The sequence below is a fragment of the Corythoichthys intestinalis genome, chromosome 21, assembly GCF_030265065.1.
Source record: "Corythoichthys intestinalis isolate RoL2023-P3 chromosome 21, ASM3026506v1, whole genome shotgun sequence".
Lineage (NCBI taxonomy): Eukaryota > Metazoa > Chordata > Actinopteri > Syngnathiformes > Syngnathidae > Corythoichthys > Corythoichthys intestinalis.
Window position 1 is genome coordinate 22861873 of NC_080415.1, and position 19126 is coordinate 22880998.

Consider the following 19126-nt stretch of genomic DNA (forward strand, 5'->3'; position numbering starts at 1 on the left):
TATGCAGTATTTGGTCTTTATTTACACGAGGATCTTGCAAGATATACTGGGGCTACCTAATTAGCATCTGGACTTAGTGAATGGTAAAATGCAAAAATGGTAATTGTAGCGTTACAAGTGGCGCTTCTAATTTCAGCACCTTAATTGCACACAGCTAGCGGGGGTTTTGCAGCGGCACTCCAGAACACAAACAAGAGTGCGTTCAATCTGTCAGTGGTGGCAGTTTCTCCCAAATGAACCTTTCCTGAAATAAAAAGGGCCCGGGTGCTGTTTGATGCTTTAAGTTGCGGCGTGTTTAAAAACAAAGATGGTATTTTGTGTCAATGATTCAACTTGGGTTTGAAATGTTTGCAAATCTGCTGTCCACATAAGTCGGAACATAGTCATTAAGTCGTAAGTGTTTTTTTTTTTTCCTTGAAAATGTATTTCGTTCGGCAGTTTGACATTCTTGGAAAGCTGTAGGCTTACCGTTAGACATCCCATCAGGCTTTGCTCGAAGGGGCGCTGGAAGGCTCGGGGGTCGCCGCACCAGTCCAACAGCTCGGTCGCCGCCGTTTGGAAATTGGCAGGATTTTGTAAGTGCTGAGCAGGTGCAAAAAAATATGCAAATAAGTTGAAGGAGAGCATGTGATAACATATTGGTGGAAAAGAGTACTGAAAATGGAAGTTGAAGCGTTTGCATATCCACATATTGAATTATTTCATTCAATAAATTTTATTACAATAACGTTTCTGGACAGCTTAGTCAATGGAAAAAGTAGTCATGATACTTAATAATACTTAATAATAAATTACAGCTGTTAGTGTTTTTGCCCTCATTCAAATAAGAATAAAATTAAAAATATACTAAAATTAATTTTTAAAAATGCTTGAGAAATAGACACAGTAAAATGATGGACAGAATGAAATCATTTTACTTAATAAAATTTGTAAAATGTGATATAATCATGAACGCACATATGGACAGTTCAATTGAAAATATTTAAATGAAAACAATTACATGACATAATAAAAATTAATTAAATAAAACTACAAATTTGAATTGACTTCTATTTTAAAGCAACACTAGGTAACTTTTCAGTTTTGGTCGATTTTAGCGACGCCGGTGGACAAAAGCGGTAGTGTTTTGCCTTAAAGAAGACTGCATTTTTCATGAGGACCAGCGCATAGTGTCATAAAATCATAATGTCCCGGTCGCCGGCAGATGGATCAAACGACGTTTCTGTATACAGCGGATGTGTGAAGGATGAATAGTAATAAGGCAGGGGTCCGCAACCCAAAATGTTGAAAAACCAAAAATATTGTAGCGTCACCGGGTCTGTCATAGGCACGGTAATCTATGCGCCATTGGTGTAATGGTGCCCCAGCGCGACACTCCGATTGGTGGACTGCATAGCCGCCAGTGTACAGTGGGGCAAATAAGTATTTGGTCAACCACTAATTGTGCAAGTTCTCCCACTTGAAAATATTAGAGAGGCCTGTAATTGTCAACATGGGTAAACCTCAACCATGAGAGACAGAATGTGGAAAAAAACAGAAAATCGTTTGATTTTTAAAGAATTTATTTGCAAATCATGGTGGAAAATAAGTATTTGGTCAAAACCAAAGTTCATCTCAATACTTTGTTATGTACCCTTTGTTAGCAATAACGGAGGCCAAACGTTTTCTGTAACTCTTCACATGCTTTTCACGCACTGTTGCTGGTATTTTGGCCCATTCCTCCATCCAGATCTCCTCTAGAGCAGTGATGTTTTGGGGCTGTCATTGGGCAACACGGACTTCCAACTCCCTCCTCACCCCGTGGCATCAAAATGATAACAAAAACGGGGAGCAAAAATCCCAGAACCACACAGGGGGCCTAGTGAATGACCTACAGAGAGCTGGGACCACAGTAACAAAGGCTACTTTCAATAACACAATGCGCCGCCAGGGACTCAAATCCTGTACTGCCAGACGTGTCCCCCTGCTGAAGAACGTACATGTCCAGGCCCATCTGTAGTTCGTTAGAGAGCATTTGGATGATCCAGAAGAGGACTGGGGGAATGTGTTATGGTCAGACGAAACCAAAACAGAACTTTTTGGTAGAAACACAGGTTCTCTTGTTTGGAGGAAAAAGAATACTGAATTGCACCATACCCACTGTGAAATATGGGGCTGGAAACATGCTTGTCATGCTTTGGGGCTGTTTTTCTGCAAAGGGACCAGGACGACTGATCTGTGTAAAGGAAAGAATGAATGGAGCCATGTATCGAGAGATTTTGAGTGAAAATCTCCTTCCATCAGCAAGGGCATTGAAGATGAGATGTGGCTGGGTCTTTCAGCATGACAATGATCCCAAACACACAGCCAGGGCAACAAAGGAGTGGCTTCGTAAGAAGCATTTCAAGGTTCTGGAGTGGCCTAGCCAGTCTCCAGGTTTCAACGCCATAGAAAATCTGCGGAGGGAGTTGAAAGTCCGTGTTGCCCAACGACAGCCCCAAAACATCACTGCCCTAGAGGAGATCTGCATAGAGGAATGGGCCAAAATACCAGCAACAGTGTGTGAAAAGCTTGTGAAGAGTTACGGAAAACGTTTGGCCTCCGTTATTGCCAACAAAGGGTACATAACAAAGTATTGGGATGAACTTTTGGTATTGACCAAATACTTATTTTCCACCATGATTTGCAAATAAATTCTTTAAAAATCAAACAATGTGATTTTCTGTTTTTTTTTTCCACATTCTGTCTCATGGTTGAGGTTTACCCATGTTGACAATTACAGGCCTCTCTAATATTTTCAAGTGGGAGAACTTGCACAATTAGTGGTTGATTAAATACTTATTTGCCCCACTGTATATAGTTGTTGTTTGTTTTGCATTGGTGTGATGGCGGAAAGAGGAATAAAAAAAGGAGGTAAAAAGCGCTAAGGCTCCTGTGTTATTTTCGCTGCCAAGCTTTCACTTAGCAAGCGTTACATTATATTGCCCTCAGCCATCTTTGTCCATTTTCCAACATTTTTGAAAATGCTCCAAGGAGCCACTTGGGGAGCGCTAAAGAGTCACATGCAGCTCTCAAAATACGGGTTGCCGACCCACGTAATTAGGTAATGAATCCAGTTGTGGCTAAACAATAGCATATGACAGTTAGCAACCGTGTGGTTACCCCCTCTGACCCCTGCCAGCGAGTGAAAAGTATCGACTTCCGTTTTTATAATGAAGGGGGGAAGTGACGTATGCACATTTGTAGTTTTTTTGTGTGGCAGTTACCTAGTGTTGCTTTAATTGAATTTGCAAAAATATATCAGGACAAAGTACAAATAATACAGTAAAATAGGTTGTTGTTTTTTTTTTTGTAATTCTGAGATGTGGGATATTAAAGGACACATAGACGACATCCAGTAATAAACATTATTTATATCTAAGTAATTATTTTTGATTGGATATATAATTCATTCTTTTCTGGAATATTTATATATATTTAGAACTGCCAGAGCGCTTGAGGCAGCCTTCAGTTTGATAGATGTCATGGGGGAATCCACGATGACACTTTTCTAATATGTTTAAGCAAGGCGTATACAAAAATAGGCTTAGATGGAAAACACTGAAACGCGGTGGCCACCCAGAACGGGACGAGTCCAAGCAAAGGTAACAGAAGCTGAAGCTTAGGATTCTCTGCTCAGAGTGACGTTTCCGAGCATCCTCATCCACATCTGCTAAATTTAGACGAGCGTGGAAGCCAGACAAGCGCACGCGATGGAGTGGCGCGGATTGGGCCAGTATGTAGACACACTTGGCCTTGAAGTGATTACTGTTCTTTTCACCGGGAACAATCGGTACCACCGACAGTGCGCTGGGTGTCACCATGGGAAGAGCTTGGCAGTGCCACGCGACAGATGCCACAACCCCCCCGAGTCCCCGACCATTGGCTCAACCAATCACTCAAGCACATTAACAAATCCCCTGCCATCGAGGGCGAAAGACGCCCAATCCATTTGAAGTGGGAGGGTAATTTCATTCGCTGCCACACTTCAGTTCTCTAATATCCTACTCACATAAAACAGCTGTAAGGTTTTTCAGTGAGGCTTACTTTGGTGGGCGTAAGAAGGTTGTTTTTTTTCCAGTATGAGAGTCTCAGGCATGTACTAGAGTAGGGGTGTGACAATTGGACCTGTCGCGAGATATTGTCTCATGAATTATTGTTGATATGCGACTAGACGTGCTGGTTAGCGGTTTCAAGGTATACCGTGGTATGAAAATGTCACGATTTCAAAACCACTGAAATTTTCCGTCGTACCGTTCCTGAGGTATTAGCTATATTTTATCTATCTGAGATCTGTCATGACAGAACATCGCTTCAATGATATCTGGTGCCATCTAGCATCGTGAATGGGTATAATGTCGAGACCTTGAATATAAGACAACACCCACTTTTTCAGTCTTATTTCAATGCAAAAAACACTGTCTTATATTCGGGCCAATATGGTACTTTAGCTACAAAAAAGTTAAGACGGCCGCGGCTTAGAGGAGGAGGGCCAAACGACATGTAAATCATGTTTGCGGTGGGTGGCCGCCAGAGGAGGCAATACCTCCAATGTGATTTCATATATATGTGGATACTGCCCATCGCTTTATGCAGAATTAAAATTAACACTGAGAAACAAACAACAAACAAATAAAACGGCAACGTGTTTATTGTGTCTAGCGGTGGTAAAACGTACTATAACGTAAGCTTGTTAGCGAGGCAGATAACGTGGCTAATTACCATGCCAAGACTGCTAACTAGTTTCCTCTGTAACATTAGCCCTACTCTTGTCTTCCGCCATTGTAAACATATGTTCAACATAATTTTGGTAATAGCCTGTGGTGTTTTTTTTGCTTTCTGTGTTGAGAGAGCGAGTGTGTGTACAATGTAAACATGATACGAGTACTTGGTTTTTATGGAAAATGATTCATATATTTTTGTTCTGATGGTAATAATATTTAGCTGTGGCTGTAGGCCTATAGGACTGAATTTATTTAATTAAGGTATTTTTCCCTCATTTATTTTAGCTTTCCATTATACCTATGTTCCAATTTGCTAATATGTTGTTTGGATTTTTTTTTTAAACCCAGGCATCTCAAAATAACACATTTTAGAGCCGTAATTGCAAAACTGCGATACCGTGAAACCTCAATATTTTTGCTTAAGGTTATCATACCGTCAGAATCTCATACCGGCACATGACTGTATGCAATATTATTGTCAGAAAAATGCAATAAATTGTTATTCTCAAATAAAACATAAAGTATTTTAAAATAATAAACATAAAAAACCACACAATGTACTGTATAATGAGTCATTTGAAAGCTAGCTAAGTGCAGAATATGAAATAGGTAAGAAAGCAACTGCCATTTTTGTTCTCTGCCATTTACGGCCCATTAAAAATGTACGTTTGATCCAAAATGACTGTCATCTTGTCCTACAACGTGCACATGTTAGCAAATTTGAAGCCAAATTATTGATTGCGTTTAGATTTTTCATAATTGGTGTCATTTAAAACCTATTTTATGTTTTCTTTTTGTAGAATCTGAAGTATGTGAGACTCTCCAGAAATCTTTATTTACACGTTGATGTTTGTAGCATCACCTTTTATACCCGCAAGTTTGGAGAAGACCGCCAATGTTTTATAGCAGGCTAACATGGTTAGTACTGTATAGTAGTGCTGCAACGATTTATCCATTAACTCGAGAATTCGATTAGAGAAAAATAGTCAAATTAAATTTTATTGCCTTGAGTATTCGTTTAATTAAAGTATCGTTGTAATGGTTTGTTTTGAAAGTGTTTGCATTTAGTTTTATTGATTAGGGTGGATACACTGCCCTCTGGTCTGCCTCATTTCACATGGCTAAATCCAATTGCTCCATGTTAAGACCAACATAAGCTAAGTTTTTGTTTGAACTAATGTTTTTTATGCATTCATAATTTAGTTAATAGGCATAATTACCTGTTTTTGTGGGAATATGTGTCTGAACCATTAAGAGCATTGTAACAAAAAAAAACAAAAAAAATTTTAGCATTTTATAGCATTTAAGCTCGCAGACTTTTGCTATGTAAGTTAGCCAAATGTTCTTTTGTTGTACATAAATCCTGTTTTTTATTTTTATTTAATACCGTTTGAGGCTCAGCTCAGGTATTTTAATTTTTCATGTTCCTTATCCGATCACTCGATTATTCGAACAAACTAGTTAATCGATTAATCGACTACTAAAATAATCGATAGCTGCAGCCCTACTGTATAGTGCTGCAACTAACGATCATTTTCATAATCGATTAATATGACAGTTGATTAAATGATTAATCGATTATACGGATAAATGTCACTTCTTTCAATTACCTTCACAATTTACCTGGAAGTTGTTTTCGGCATGTTGTCAGTAGCAATGAAGACAAAATGGATTATGATTCCCTTCAACTGTATAGATTATCAAATTCGCTGGCAAGTAATTTATTAATCGATTAAATCGATTCGTTGTTGCAGCCATATTAGACGCTAGACAGAAAAATGTGAATTGTTGTTTTCCAAAGTAAAAGCAGATTTCGGTTCATGTCCTATGTTGCCTTAACAAAAATAGAATAACGAAAAGTTGTATATATAATATATAATTTCAAGAATTTAGACAAGTTTAAGGTGAAGAAGGTCCTAAACAATTAATCGGTTATAAAAATAGATGTCGTTTAGTTGGCTGTAATTGATTAATTGTTGCACCTCTAGTACTGTACATTGCCTTTTTTTCCATTAGCCTCAATGTAGAAATCGTAACGTTTTACGATGTTTAATATGGGTGTGTTTCCTTATTTTGTATGTCTGAACTTTGATTCTTTGCTGTGTTAGAGACCAATAAACATTTGTGAAAGGAACTGGAGTCTCATATGCAATCAACAGCACAGGCACGCACGAATGCATGCACGCACGCGGCGATACATCGGAAAAAGTACCGACCTCATTTTTATTTACAGTACCGTGCGATTATTTGACTTATTGCATATCGCGACGGGCTAAATGACAATATATCGAAAAGGTGATATATCGCGATCCTTTGTAGCCCAAAAGGTTATCGATACGCTACCACCAAGAATGGATACATAATTTTAAAAAGGTTTCACTGTTTTAAAAAAATGATGTTGACACACTTCTTATTCATTTTGAGAACATTCTTGAGTCACTTCCTTGTCCTTAACCCAAAATTAACAAGAAGGGACCTGTAAATGCCCCCAAATAACAGGATGTGACGCGTAAATGCCCCAAAACGGAAAAAGAAAGTGACCGAAAATCAACAGGAAATGATGTGAAATTCCCTGGCATTGGCTGCCACTGACGGCCTTAGACGCCCAATCTGTTTGAAGAGGGAGGGTGGCAGCGAATGAACGTCTGCTATCGATAAACTCCTTCAAATTCACAACAGAATGATCAGACGTCAATGGCGCCGGAACAATCATTCACCGATGCCATTGTTTAAGAATCAAATGAGCTTAATTCCACAGCATGGCGAAATTAGCAGCATAATGATTTCTGATTTCGCTCCGGAGCGAGTGATTCAATCAGGCTGGCACCATCCAATTTCCTCCACTTTATCATCCTGTTCGGCGGTAATTCATCATCACCGCAACCAAATTAATTTGTCCCCCTGTCCAAAGGGGTTTTGGTGGAGGGGGAGGCTACTTAATACGGCGTGTCGCCTCTCACCACGATACCAGTTGACTTTATGCGAGGTCGGTATAGCTCACCTGTTTGATACACTGCAGCCGGTCATTGGTCTGCTGTATGTGTCTGTCCATGGACGGAATGGAGTTCATGTTGATTGTCCCTCGTTGGCCTCCTGGCGCTCTACCTGCCAGCCATTAAACTGCAACACAAAGGACATAAGTCGTCACGGGCCGTTCTGTGTGCGCGCCAGAGATGGGAGGTATTGATTTTGGCAGGTGACAAGCGACCACAGAGAGCACCCAGAGGACGACATCTCTCTTAGCTAGCCTGACAACCCTTTAACAAGGCCCGTTGCCCCCGAAGGAGCCCTCAGTGACCGTGGCTCTCAAATGTATAAGGGGAAGAATACACACAAAAGAAATATTAGGTGGAATGTCAAATGATAGGGAAAGCTACTGTACACCCAAATAAAACAGAAATATGTAAAAATACACACAGAAATAAAAGTATTATAAAAAAGTATTTAAAGATTGAAGACTATTGTATAAAATTAGATAATATATTCGCACAGAAAGGAATATAAGTAAAAAATGTCCCACCACAACAAATTGAAAAATATTTTATAAAAAATACACATAATAAAGGACTAATGTATGAAATTTAGAGTTGTCTGATAGTGACTTTTTAACCGATATCCCTATATTGTCCAACTCCAAAAATTCGATACCGATAAATGCGGTTGTGGACTTCAAAAATGATGGCTAATTGCATTATGATGCCCCACTTTAATAATGATAATGGTTACATAACAAATCCCAAGCATCTTAGTTTGGAGACATCTAATGGTCACTAAGCATAGATGCTGTGCTAAGCTGTGACCAGCCCATGTACCAAGGCAGAAGGCTTCTATATTAACTTTGAAGGCAACATGCATATGGCCCAAAACCGATGATGACTAACCAATATCAATATAATCCAATATCATTTTAAAATGCTTTTATCAGACAACTAATAAAATTAGATAATAAATGTGTACATGACCAAAGAATAACAAGCAAAGAATTAAGAAATATCAGACCACCCCACCCCGCCAAAAAAAGAACAATTATTAAAAACACAAATAATAAAAAAAAAGATTTTAGAAACGGAAAAGATTAAGAATATTGACTTTATCATAAACATTGGGAACAAAATAATAATACAAATAAAAAGGCGGTAAAATAAACAACGGCAAATTAATGGAGAAAAAAAAGTACAGAATATTTTTTACATAGTAGAAAAATGTTTTTTCAAAGTATTTGAGAAAACTAAATTGATATACCCAATAATAAGGAATTTAAATTACAAACATATTGGACCAAAAATACAAATGCATTAAAAAAAAAAATACTAAACTTCAACAAAAAATACATATTATCTGTAAAAACAAAAATACAAAGCTATTAAGAATTTGTTGGGGGCGGGGGGGGTTGGAGTATGATAGTGGTAAATATGGCATGGCTATTCTTTTCAATGCCCTGTGTAATCCTCTCAAACGGCCAGCAGGGGTCTCCCCTGGCCCTCCAACACGTGAGTGATGTGATGTGACGGTGATGATGTTGGAGAGGTGTTGCTTTAAGCCTTTTTACAAGCTCCACAAATCCTTGCCTGGCGTTTCTAACTCGAGCCGCCGCCACCGCCGCATCCCCGACCTTGTGCTTATTGATGAGCGTCTCCCTCTGCCCTTCCCTTCATTCTCTACCTCTCCCTGTCGCCTCTAAGTTATTGGGGAGGCCCCGCCACTTTGCTTCTGAGCCCTCCTGTTTTAAGTCTATTCAATTGCTTGCTAACTGAGCCTTTTTAGCTTAATGAATGCCACTGACGGGAATAGATGTCCAGTCGGATGATCACTGCTAGGCCCTCCTAGTTCAAATGGATCGGACATCTATTTTTGTTTGCCCGATAGACAAAACTCAAGACGCAATTTCTCAAAGAAACCCCTACCCTAAATAGACAACGCCCCACAAATTGACACCTCCCTCTCACATGACATTATCATGATTCCAGATAACTTGTTACTCTAGGTGTCCGAAATTTCATATTCTTAGATTATTCGCAATTCGGCTGTGAAAGATTCACAAACGTCCAAATTCAGATTATTGAAATATGTCAAGTAAAGCAGAATTGAAAAACAGTCAGCGTGGTCTTCGGGACCCATAAGGGACGGACCGAGAGTAAACATCATGCTTGTCATTACCCGGGTAATGACAAAGCTCAACTCACGGCTCTGGCTGAACGAATGCCGATACATAAAAAAAAAAACAATAATACCTGACTGCTGCCGACAGCCACTCCAAACTACGTCCACGTAATGTTATGGTAGATATCATATGTATAAAGAACTATAGTAGATGTGAAATGACACTCGACGGCGTTAGCAGCACAGGTATAGAAAACTAGATGCGAAATGACAGACTTGCCAGCGTTAGTAAACGTCCGCCATCTTAAAGCAGTAGACTACCCTGGAAGGCTGTTCTAGCGAACCTTCCAAGCAAACCTAATTAACTTTTTATCTAAAATACTCCTAAATCGGAAAATTTTTGACTTGAATCTACCTTTAAAACAGTTTTAAAATCTTCACATGTCGAAAGTAGACAGAAGGGAACTAATGCAAAAACGGGAGCAATTTTAACAACTTTAACAGTTGATTCACAACATTAAAATCATTGAATGTATTTAAAGCTGCTGATACAGAATTGGGACTTTTTTAAATATATATTTTTTATTGTATTTACTGCTTGAACTGTTAACTTGTTACTGAAATTGTCATTATTTAAGCCTGAGAAGCTTTTTTGTACAATTTTTGAACTAATGTACTTAACATTAAAAGCAGCTAATAGCTTGGGGGTGGGGGTCATCAATAATCGATTTATAAGCGTATCGTAGCCTCTGAATCGTAATCGAATCGTTAGGTGCCCAAAGATTCCCACCTCTACTGGTTACCATATATTCTGTTGTTCCCATACTGATCAAAGAGTTGCAAATATACTAGAAAATAAATTTTTTGGGTAAGAACTTATAATGCATTGCTTTCACGTTGCCAAGTAAACTGGTTTTGGGCACTTGCTTTTGAATTTGGGACAATTCCAGATCACTTCCTGTTGATTTTGCATGACTTCCCGTTGATTTTGGGGAAGATTTGGGTCAGTTCCTGTTGATTTTGAGTGTCTTAAAGTTGACTGTGGGACATTTCTGGGTCACTCCCTGTTGATTTTGGGGTGTTTACGGTAAAAAAATAATGACCGCACCTTTCACGTACACCTGAACACTGTTTAAATCCCGGCATTTAAACGGCCATCCCTGATATGTAAAAGCAATTTCCCGACCGACTGACACGGAGATGACGCGGATTTTTACAGTCGCGTCTAAGTATAATGTCCGGGACTTTCCCGTGAAGCGGTGTGCGTGAGAACAGGCGTTAAATTCACGGGTCACTGCAGGATGGCTGATGACGTAAATATCATGGCGGGCTGATCATCACTTTCTCTTTCTTCTCAGTAAGACAAAAACCGGTAAACAAACATCGCAGAGAGTGCCGAGTGGCCATCCCACGTCATTCCCGGGATATCTCTCCATGCATGAAAGCAATGACTCGAGTAAATCCCACGTGACCTTACATAGATTTTTTTTTTTTTTTTTTTTTTTTTTTGTTGAAGCATGAATTTGAAGATTGAAGAAGTTGGAACGGTTGAAATTGGTAAAAAGTTTTTTTTCTAGGTCCTAGTTTAATGTTAATCAATGTTGTTTTCGTCAACAATGAAGAAAAAGAAAACATTTCGTTGACAAACAATTTTTTCAGGACGATGACGTGACATTGACGATATAAAAACGTGGCTTAGGAGACTAAACATGATTAGATTAATGCCAGTTTTCGTCTGATAAAACGACTGAGACAAAAACATCGTTTCTGTCATATGTTCACAATGTGTGACATTTTCGCATTACACGTGCACTACGTCAGCTTGTTTCAATTTGTATGAGAATTTGTCGACTAAAACTAGACGAAAACCTTTTGAAATGACTAAAATATGACTAGGACAAAAATTAAACGGGCCGCCAAAAACAATACTGGTGTTAATAGGATTTAATTGGTTGTTTTGGTAAAAAAAAAATAATGACCAAATGATCAAATATGTGAACATGTAAAGAATAAAATGCCTCCCCTCCAACAAGTAGAACCAACACAACAAAAGCAGATGGATTCAAGGTGGGGAGGGAGGTTTAAATCCGTGTATTGAGTGGGAAGTGTAATAAAAACAAGGCTGGGAACACATACGAAAGGCAGTGGAGGATGGCGGCGAGGCGACAGAGCGCCAAAGGAGGATTGGAAGAAATTATCGCTTTATAATCAGAGGTGGGATGGAAGTGAATGGTGGGGGCAAAAGGGTGATGGCGGGCTTCTGCATGGCTGCCTCCTGCATTGCCTCCTGACAGATGAGCTCTTCAAATGGGCTTTTCGCAGCTCACCTCTGGAGCTAAAACAATGTTTTGCTTCACTGACACCAACCCTGATGACACCACTTTACAAGACTTTGTTTCCCGTATCCCGCGCAAATGATAATGTATAAGGTGGAAAAGAAAATGGAAAGAAAGTGTAGAAAAAAAACTAAACATTACCACAGAGGGATCAAGATAATGTAACACAACGAGGATACACAGATATATGAAAAAAATGACAATTATTAAAATAAAACTAAAAATATACAAAATGTTGGCCCGGTTTTCACTCGCCAACCGATCTCGTCAGCACTGACACACTAGCCACACTAAGCCACACGGTTGCTAACCGTCATATGCTATTGTTTAGCGACAATTGGATTCATTACCTCATTACTATTAATTCTTCATACAGCCACTGGAAACTGAAATGTAGTTTAACCCATCTGCAGGCGACCACGAGATCATGATTTTACAACAATGTGCGGGTGTGCTTTGGGAAACGCAGTCTTCCGAAATGAAAAACACTACCGCTTTTGTCCACCGGTGTCACTAAATTGACCAAAACTGAAAAGTTACCTCGTGTTGCTTTAAGAGATACAAACAAAATAATTATAATAATGCATGGGTTTTTGGCAAAAATTTTTTTTTTGAAAAAATAGAGAAATAATAAATGAAAAATACATAAAAACATTAGCCAGAAGGTAAAACTAGACAAAAATATGAACATTTGCAAATGTTGAAGGTCAAAGAACTTAATATGAAGAAATAATCGTAAAAAAAAGATGAACAAAAATATTTAATAAAAAATATTACAAATTAAAAAACAATATGACAAAATATTAGAAAAAATATTGGACGCTAAAGACAAACATCAGATGAAAAATACAGATATATATGGCGGAAAACACAGACAACAGTGAAAAAGCAGTTTCTGCTCTTGCACTCCTCTTTAAAAGAAACTGCTGTATTTTAAGCCAAAACAACTGTTGTTTGATAGAACAATATGTCTATATGCTGCCATGGCAGATTCATCGTGCATTAAGCCCCCGAATTATTTTTAATTTGCCTGTTTAACCCTGAAAACCAAGGCGTCGCGCAACTGCTTTTGTTTCAACCCAGCCATAAAACGAAGGTAATTAAATATATTTATTATTCAAAATGTCTTTTTTAGCTTAGAATCATTGATGTCTAATATTTCGTTTGGGGGGGAAAAAAATGACTTTAAAAAAATTATTCACTCGCATGTAAAACTTTTAACCCCTTCTTGCCAAATGTATCACATTTAATACACTTAGAATTTCATGATTCTACAAATGACATCAAATTTTGAGACTAATTCAGAATTTTGAAATATCTTTCCTCCCCCAAAAAAATAATGGATGCAAGTCAACTCATGCATCAGCAGGTTCCATGAGGAAAAAAAAACAGGATTTAGCAAGGGTTATAGATATAAGACCACTTATTACACATTTCTTTTTTTTTTTTTTTTACAAATTCGAAAAAACGTTTCATCAAGACCTTATTTTTCAAATTTTGTGATTCTCTGACAATTGCTTCATATTGCAGGCATGAAAGGGTTAAACAAATTACGTCACAATACAGTCCTCATACGTACCTCATACAGTAACTATCGCTTAATTGTATTTTTTTTTTTTTTGTGTCGCATTTTTTCCGTTAAGTTAGATGATAAATAATCGATCCAAACAAAGAAAATTTGGGAAAAAAACTTAAGGTAAATATATGAAAAAGAAAATCTCGACCACTACTTGATGTCTGCGATTTCTGCTTCGCGACCCTTGTTATGTTACCATGTTTCACCCATTAAATCCCCCCAAAATCCAGCTGTGGCCATTCACAGCTGTGTCTTGACACTCAGTGATACATGCTATATGGAGGTTTTGGATCGAAACAAGGTAAGTACGCGATAATATCTTGGTAAAGTCATGGCGTCTGTAATACTGCTCTTGGGTGCTCTCACCTCCAGATAGGGTTTTGCTGTTTTAAAATTTATTTTTAAAAAATGCCCTTCTGTTCAAATTTTATCTTCCCCCAGAAAATTGAGATTTTAAGCTTTCCAATGATGTATCACACGTGCATATCGGACAATTTTGAAAGTTGGCTAAATTGGGCGTCTCAGAGTGGAACTTCAAGTTACCTGAGTGTTTTCCGCTATATATAAAAAAAAATGTTGGGAAAGAAAGTACACAAATGAGACAAAAAAGAAAGATGAGGAAATACACAATCGCAGATAAAAGCAAAAAATTACAACGTATTAGACACAAAAATGAAAAATACATATTAAGAAATATATACCGTATTTTTCGGACTATGAGTCGCGTTTTTTTTTCTTCTTATTTTGGCTGGGGGTGCGACTTATACTCAGGAGCGACTTATGTGTGAAATTATTAACACATTATGATAAAATTTCACATGTTGCTGTCCACTGATGGTTTTGTAAACTTGTTAGCATGTTCTTTATGCTATTGTTATCTGAATAACTCTTAATAGCTATGGCCACGTTCGCGTTCTGCCTTTGGCAATGTATGTTCAATTGTATTATTGACTTTTTTATATTGAAATGGATGTATTTAGTTTGTGGCGCTTTCACGCCCACGTGGGGGCGCGCTCGCACTCGTTTACGTGAAGAAGAGCGCTCACGCGCCAGAAGAAGACAGACAGCTACGTAGCTCTGAGTGAGTGAGTGGGCGAGTTAGCGAGAGAGAAAGACGGCTGTGAACCTACGTTCATTGTTTAAGCTTGTAAAATATCTCTACAGAGGCAACGCCTGTGTGTATCTTTTCTGTAGTTGTTGTGTGTTTTCCACCCGCGATCGGACATTAAGAGCAAGTTGTGTGGTTGTTTGAACGATGTGCTAATGCTAGCGAACGCATGCTGACCGTTTATGTCATTGCTGTAATAGCAGGTAATTATCATTTATTTACGTCGATGCGAACCTGTTTGGTATCGAGGACAATTGATTAGTATTATTCCTATTTTTAGTTTCACTCTTCAAATGATGGTGTCATAACGACGGCCAAATTAAAGTCAGCAAATTATACGGACGTCCAGCATCGTCATTTGGGAGTTTAGCTCGCTGTATAGCCAGGACCGAGCCGTAGCGTGCTGGTGAGGACAGTTTATTCGCATTTCGTTGTTCATGCACAATGTAACATTATCATACTGTACACTTATTCAGCATGTTGTTCTCTATTGTATTTTTATTAGGGCTGTCAAAATTATCGCGTTAACGGGAAGTAATTAATTTTTTAAATTAATCACGTTAAAATATTTGACGCAATTAACGCACATGCCCCGCTCAGATTAAAATGACAGCAGTGTAATATCCGCTTGTTACTTGTTACCTGTTTTTTGTTGTTTGGCGCCCTTTGCTGGTGCTTGGGTCCAAATGATTTTATGGGTTTGGGGAGTGAGCATGGTATAATGACGTCAACAATGGCGAGCTACTAGTTTATTTTTTGATTGAAAATTTTACAAATTGTAATAAAACGAAAACATTAAGAGGGGTTTTAATATAAAATTTCTCTAACTTGTACTAACATTTATCTTTTAAGAACTACAAGTTTTTCTATCCATGGATCGCTTTAAGAAAATGTTAATAATGTTAATGGCATCTTGTTGATTCATTGTGATAATAAACAAAAACAGTACTTACAGTTGTGGTCAAAAGTTCACATACACTTGTGAAGAACATAATGTCATGGCTCTCTTGAGTTTCCAGTTATTTCTACAACTCTGATTTTTCTCTGATAGAGTGATTGGAACAGATACTTCTTTGTCACAAAAAACATTCACGAAGTTTGGTTCTTTTATGCCTTTATTATGGGTGAACAGAAAAAAGTGATCAAATCTGCTGGGTCAAAAATATACATACAGCAGCGCTAATATTTGGTAACATGTCCCTTGGCCATTTTCACTTCAATTAGGCGCTTTTGGTAGCCATCCACAAGCTTCTGGTTGAATCTTTGACCAGTCCTCTTGACAGAATTGGTGCAGTTCAGTTAAATTTGATGGCTTTCTGACATAGACTTGTTTCTTCAGCATTGTCCACAAGTTCTCAATGGGGTTTAAGTCAGGACTTTGGGAAGGCCACTAGAAATCCTTAATTCTAGCCTGATTTAGCCATTCCATTACCACTTTTGATGTGTGTTTGGGGTCATTGTCCTGTCAGAACACCCAACTGCGCCCAAGACCCAATCTTCGGGCTGATGACGTTAGGTTATCTTGAAGAATTTGAAGGTAATCGTCCTTCTTCATTATCCCATTTACTCTCTGTAAAGCACCAGTTCCATTGGGAGCAAAACAGCCCCACAGCATAATACTACCACCACCGTGCATGACGGTAGGCATGGTGTACTTGGGGTTAAAGGCCTCACCTTTTCTCCTCCAAACATATTGCTGGGCACTGTGGCCAAACAGCTCGATTTTTGTTTCGTCTGACCACAGAACTTTCCTCCAGAAGGTCTTATCTTTGTCCATGTGATCAGCACCAAACTTCAGTCGAGCCTTAAGGTGCCGCTTTTGGAGCAAGGGCTTCCTTCTTGCACGGCAGCCTCTCAGTCCATGGAGATGCAAAACACGCTTGACTGTGGACACTGACACCAGTGTTCCAGCAACTTCTAATTCTTGGCAGATCTGCTTTTTGGTGATTCTCAGTTGAATCTTCACCCTCCTGACCAATTTTCTCTCAGCAGCAGGTGATAGCTTGCGTTTTCTTCCTGATCGTGGCAGTGACAAAACAGTGCCATGCACTTTATACTTACAAACAATTGTTTGCACTGTTGTTGTTGGGACCTGCAGCTGCTTTGAAATGGCTCCAAGTGACTTTCCTGACTTGCTCAAGTCAATGATTCGCTTTTTCAGATCCATGTATGTATATTTTTAACCCAGCAGATATGATCACTTTTTCTGTTAACCCATAATAAAGTAATAAAAGAACCAAACTTCATGAATGTTTTTTGTGACAAAGAAGTATCTGTTCCAATCACTATCGGAGAAAAATCAGAGTTGTAGAAATAACTGGAAACTCAAGAGAGCCATGACATTGTTCTTCACAAGTGTATGTGAACTTTTGACCACAACTGTATGTACCGTATGTTGAATGTATATATCCGTCTGGTCTTATCTTTTCATTCCAACAATAATTTACAGAAAAATATGGCATATTTTATAGATGGTTTGAATTGCGATTAATTACGATTTAATTTTTAAGCTGTTATTAACTCGATTAAAAATTTTAATCGTTTGACAGCCCTAATTTTTATATTAAATTGCATTTCAAGATGACATCTGTTCTATGTGTTGGATTTTATCAAGTAAATTTCCCCCCAAAACGCGACTTATATATGTTTTTTTTCCTCATCGTTGGGCATTTTATGGCTGGTGCGACTTATACTCAGGTGTGACTTATATTCCGAAAAATACGGTAAATAAAAGCAAAAAAATGCAACATATTAGACACAAAAATGAAAAATGCATATTAAGAAATATATATAAGACACCAGGTTTGAAAAAGTACAATGTAAATTGAAATGAAAAGTACACACCGAAACTACAGATGCGCTATTAAATAACTCATCGAGGGGGAGAGCATGGCTGCACTGGCTCCCATCCCATAACAAACACACACACTTTGCAAAGAGTGCAGTGCCGAGATGATGAAAGCATAACAGCCCCCTCCGTCACTCCTAATGTGCTTAACAGCAACAGCACCGGGTGATACACCTCTGCAATGCTGTGTGAAACAACCCTGTCAACACACGCGCGCACTTTGCTGATAGGAGTGCTGACACTATTAAAAGAGAGCGAGAAATCGGCCTCATGTGGAGACGCGTGGCTCGAGGTGACGCGCTCCTCCGCCGCCGTCTGATGGAGGCCGGAGAGAGGTAATAAAGGACTAATCGACGCCATTGCCCACTAAAGGCTCGCGTGTTTGTAGCGCTTAAGGGCGTGAAGCGAATGGAGGGGGTGAAGAAGGGGAGACCGAGGAGAAGGAGGAGGAGGAGGGAGTGTCTCCTTGCCGTCATTTTAATGAGCTTTGATGCTGTGATATCTTGTTTTTCTCCATCAGGAATCCAGCCAGAATCGCCTTTAATTAGATGAACATTGAGGAGAAGCACTTTACGCTATTTGAGATTAGGAGTGGGAACCTCTTGTTACCTCACGATACGATACGGTTTGCGATACAAAGCTCACGATAACGATCTGACGATATGGCGATGCAACGATTATCAATACAGTGGTCAGGAAATCATTATAGGATATTCTACAAACAACTAAAAAACAGAAAAACAAGCTTCTGCTGTGAATTGGAATGAATTTATCACTAGTAGACGTCCAATCAATTTGAACTGGGAGGGTGGCAGCGAATGAACGTTTGTTCATTCGCTGCCATCCGTAGTTTCAGTTCCAGTGTGATGACTGTAATTGATACTATTGCCCCGGTTAAGACAAAAACTTTGTCAAGAAAGAAGAGGTCACCCTGGAGAAATGCCATACTAGCTTTAAAACAAAAGCAAGATTGTAGACGAGCAGAACGCAGATGGCGAAAAAACAAACTCCTAGTTTTTTATGATATCTACAAAGAGAGTCTTCGCAAATACAACCAGGAACTGAAAAATGCTAGACAGTCATATTTTTCAGAGATCATTAGTAGAAACACCAACAATACTCGAACACTATTTTCTGTTGTTGACAAACTGACAAACCCACAAGCATCAATACCACAGGAATTGGCATCTGAGGTGTCCTGTAATGATTTCGCAGCATTCTTTACACACAAAGGCAAGGCAAGGCAAGGCAAATTTATTTATATAGCACAATTCAACACAAGGCAATTCAAAGTGCTTTACATCACATGAAAACCATAAAAATCACATTTAAATCAACACAACGTAAAAACCAAGACAGAAGATCGCATTTAATCACAGAATAAAAATAAATAAATAAAAATAAAACAAAAATAGA

General features: G+C 38.6%; 1 protein-coding gene across 2 annotated transcripts in view; it reads right to left on the reverse strand.

The window, feature by feature from the left end:
• Positions 1–19126, reverse strand: part of LOC130909140 (zinc finger MIZ domain-containing protein 1-like) — a 175233-nt gene that overhangs the window by 51428 nt on the left and 104679 nt on the right. For both annotated transcript variants that reach the window (XM_057825258.1, XM_057825259.1), the window contains 2 exons: positions 7744–7862; positions 469–582 (listed from right to left, as the gene is read on the reverse strand). In XM_057825258.1, coding sequence (XP_057681241.1) covers positions 469–582; positions 7744–7812 — 183 coding nt within the window. In that variant the 5' untranslated portion in view covers positions 7813–7862. The remainder of the gene's footprint in view (positions 1–468; positions 583–7743; positions 7863–19126) is intronic.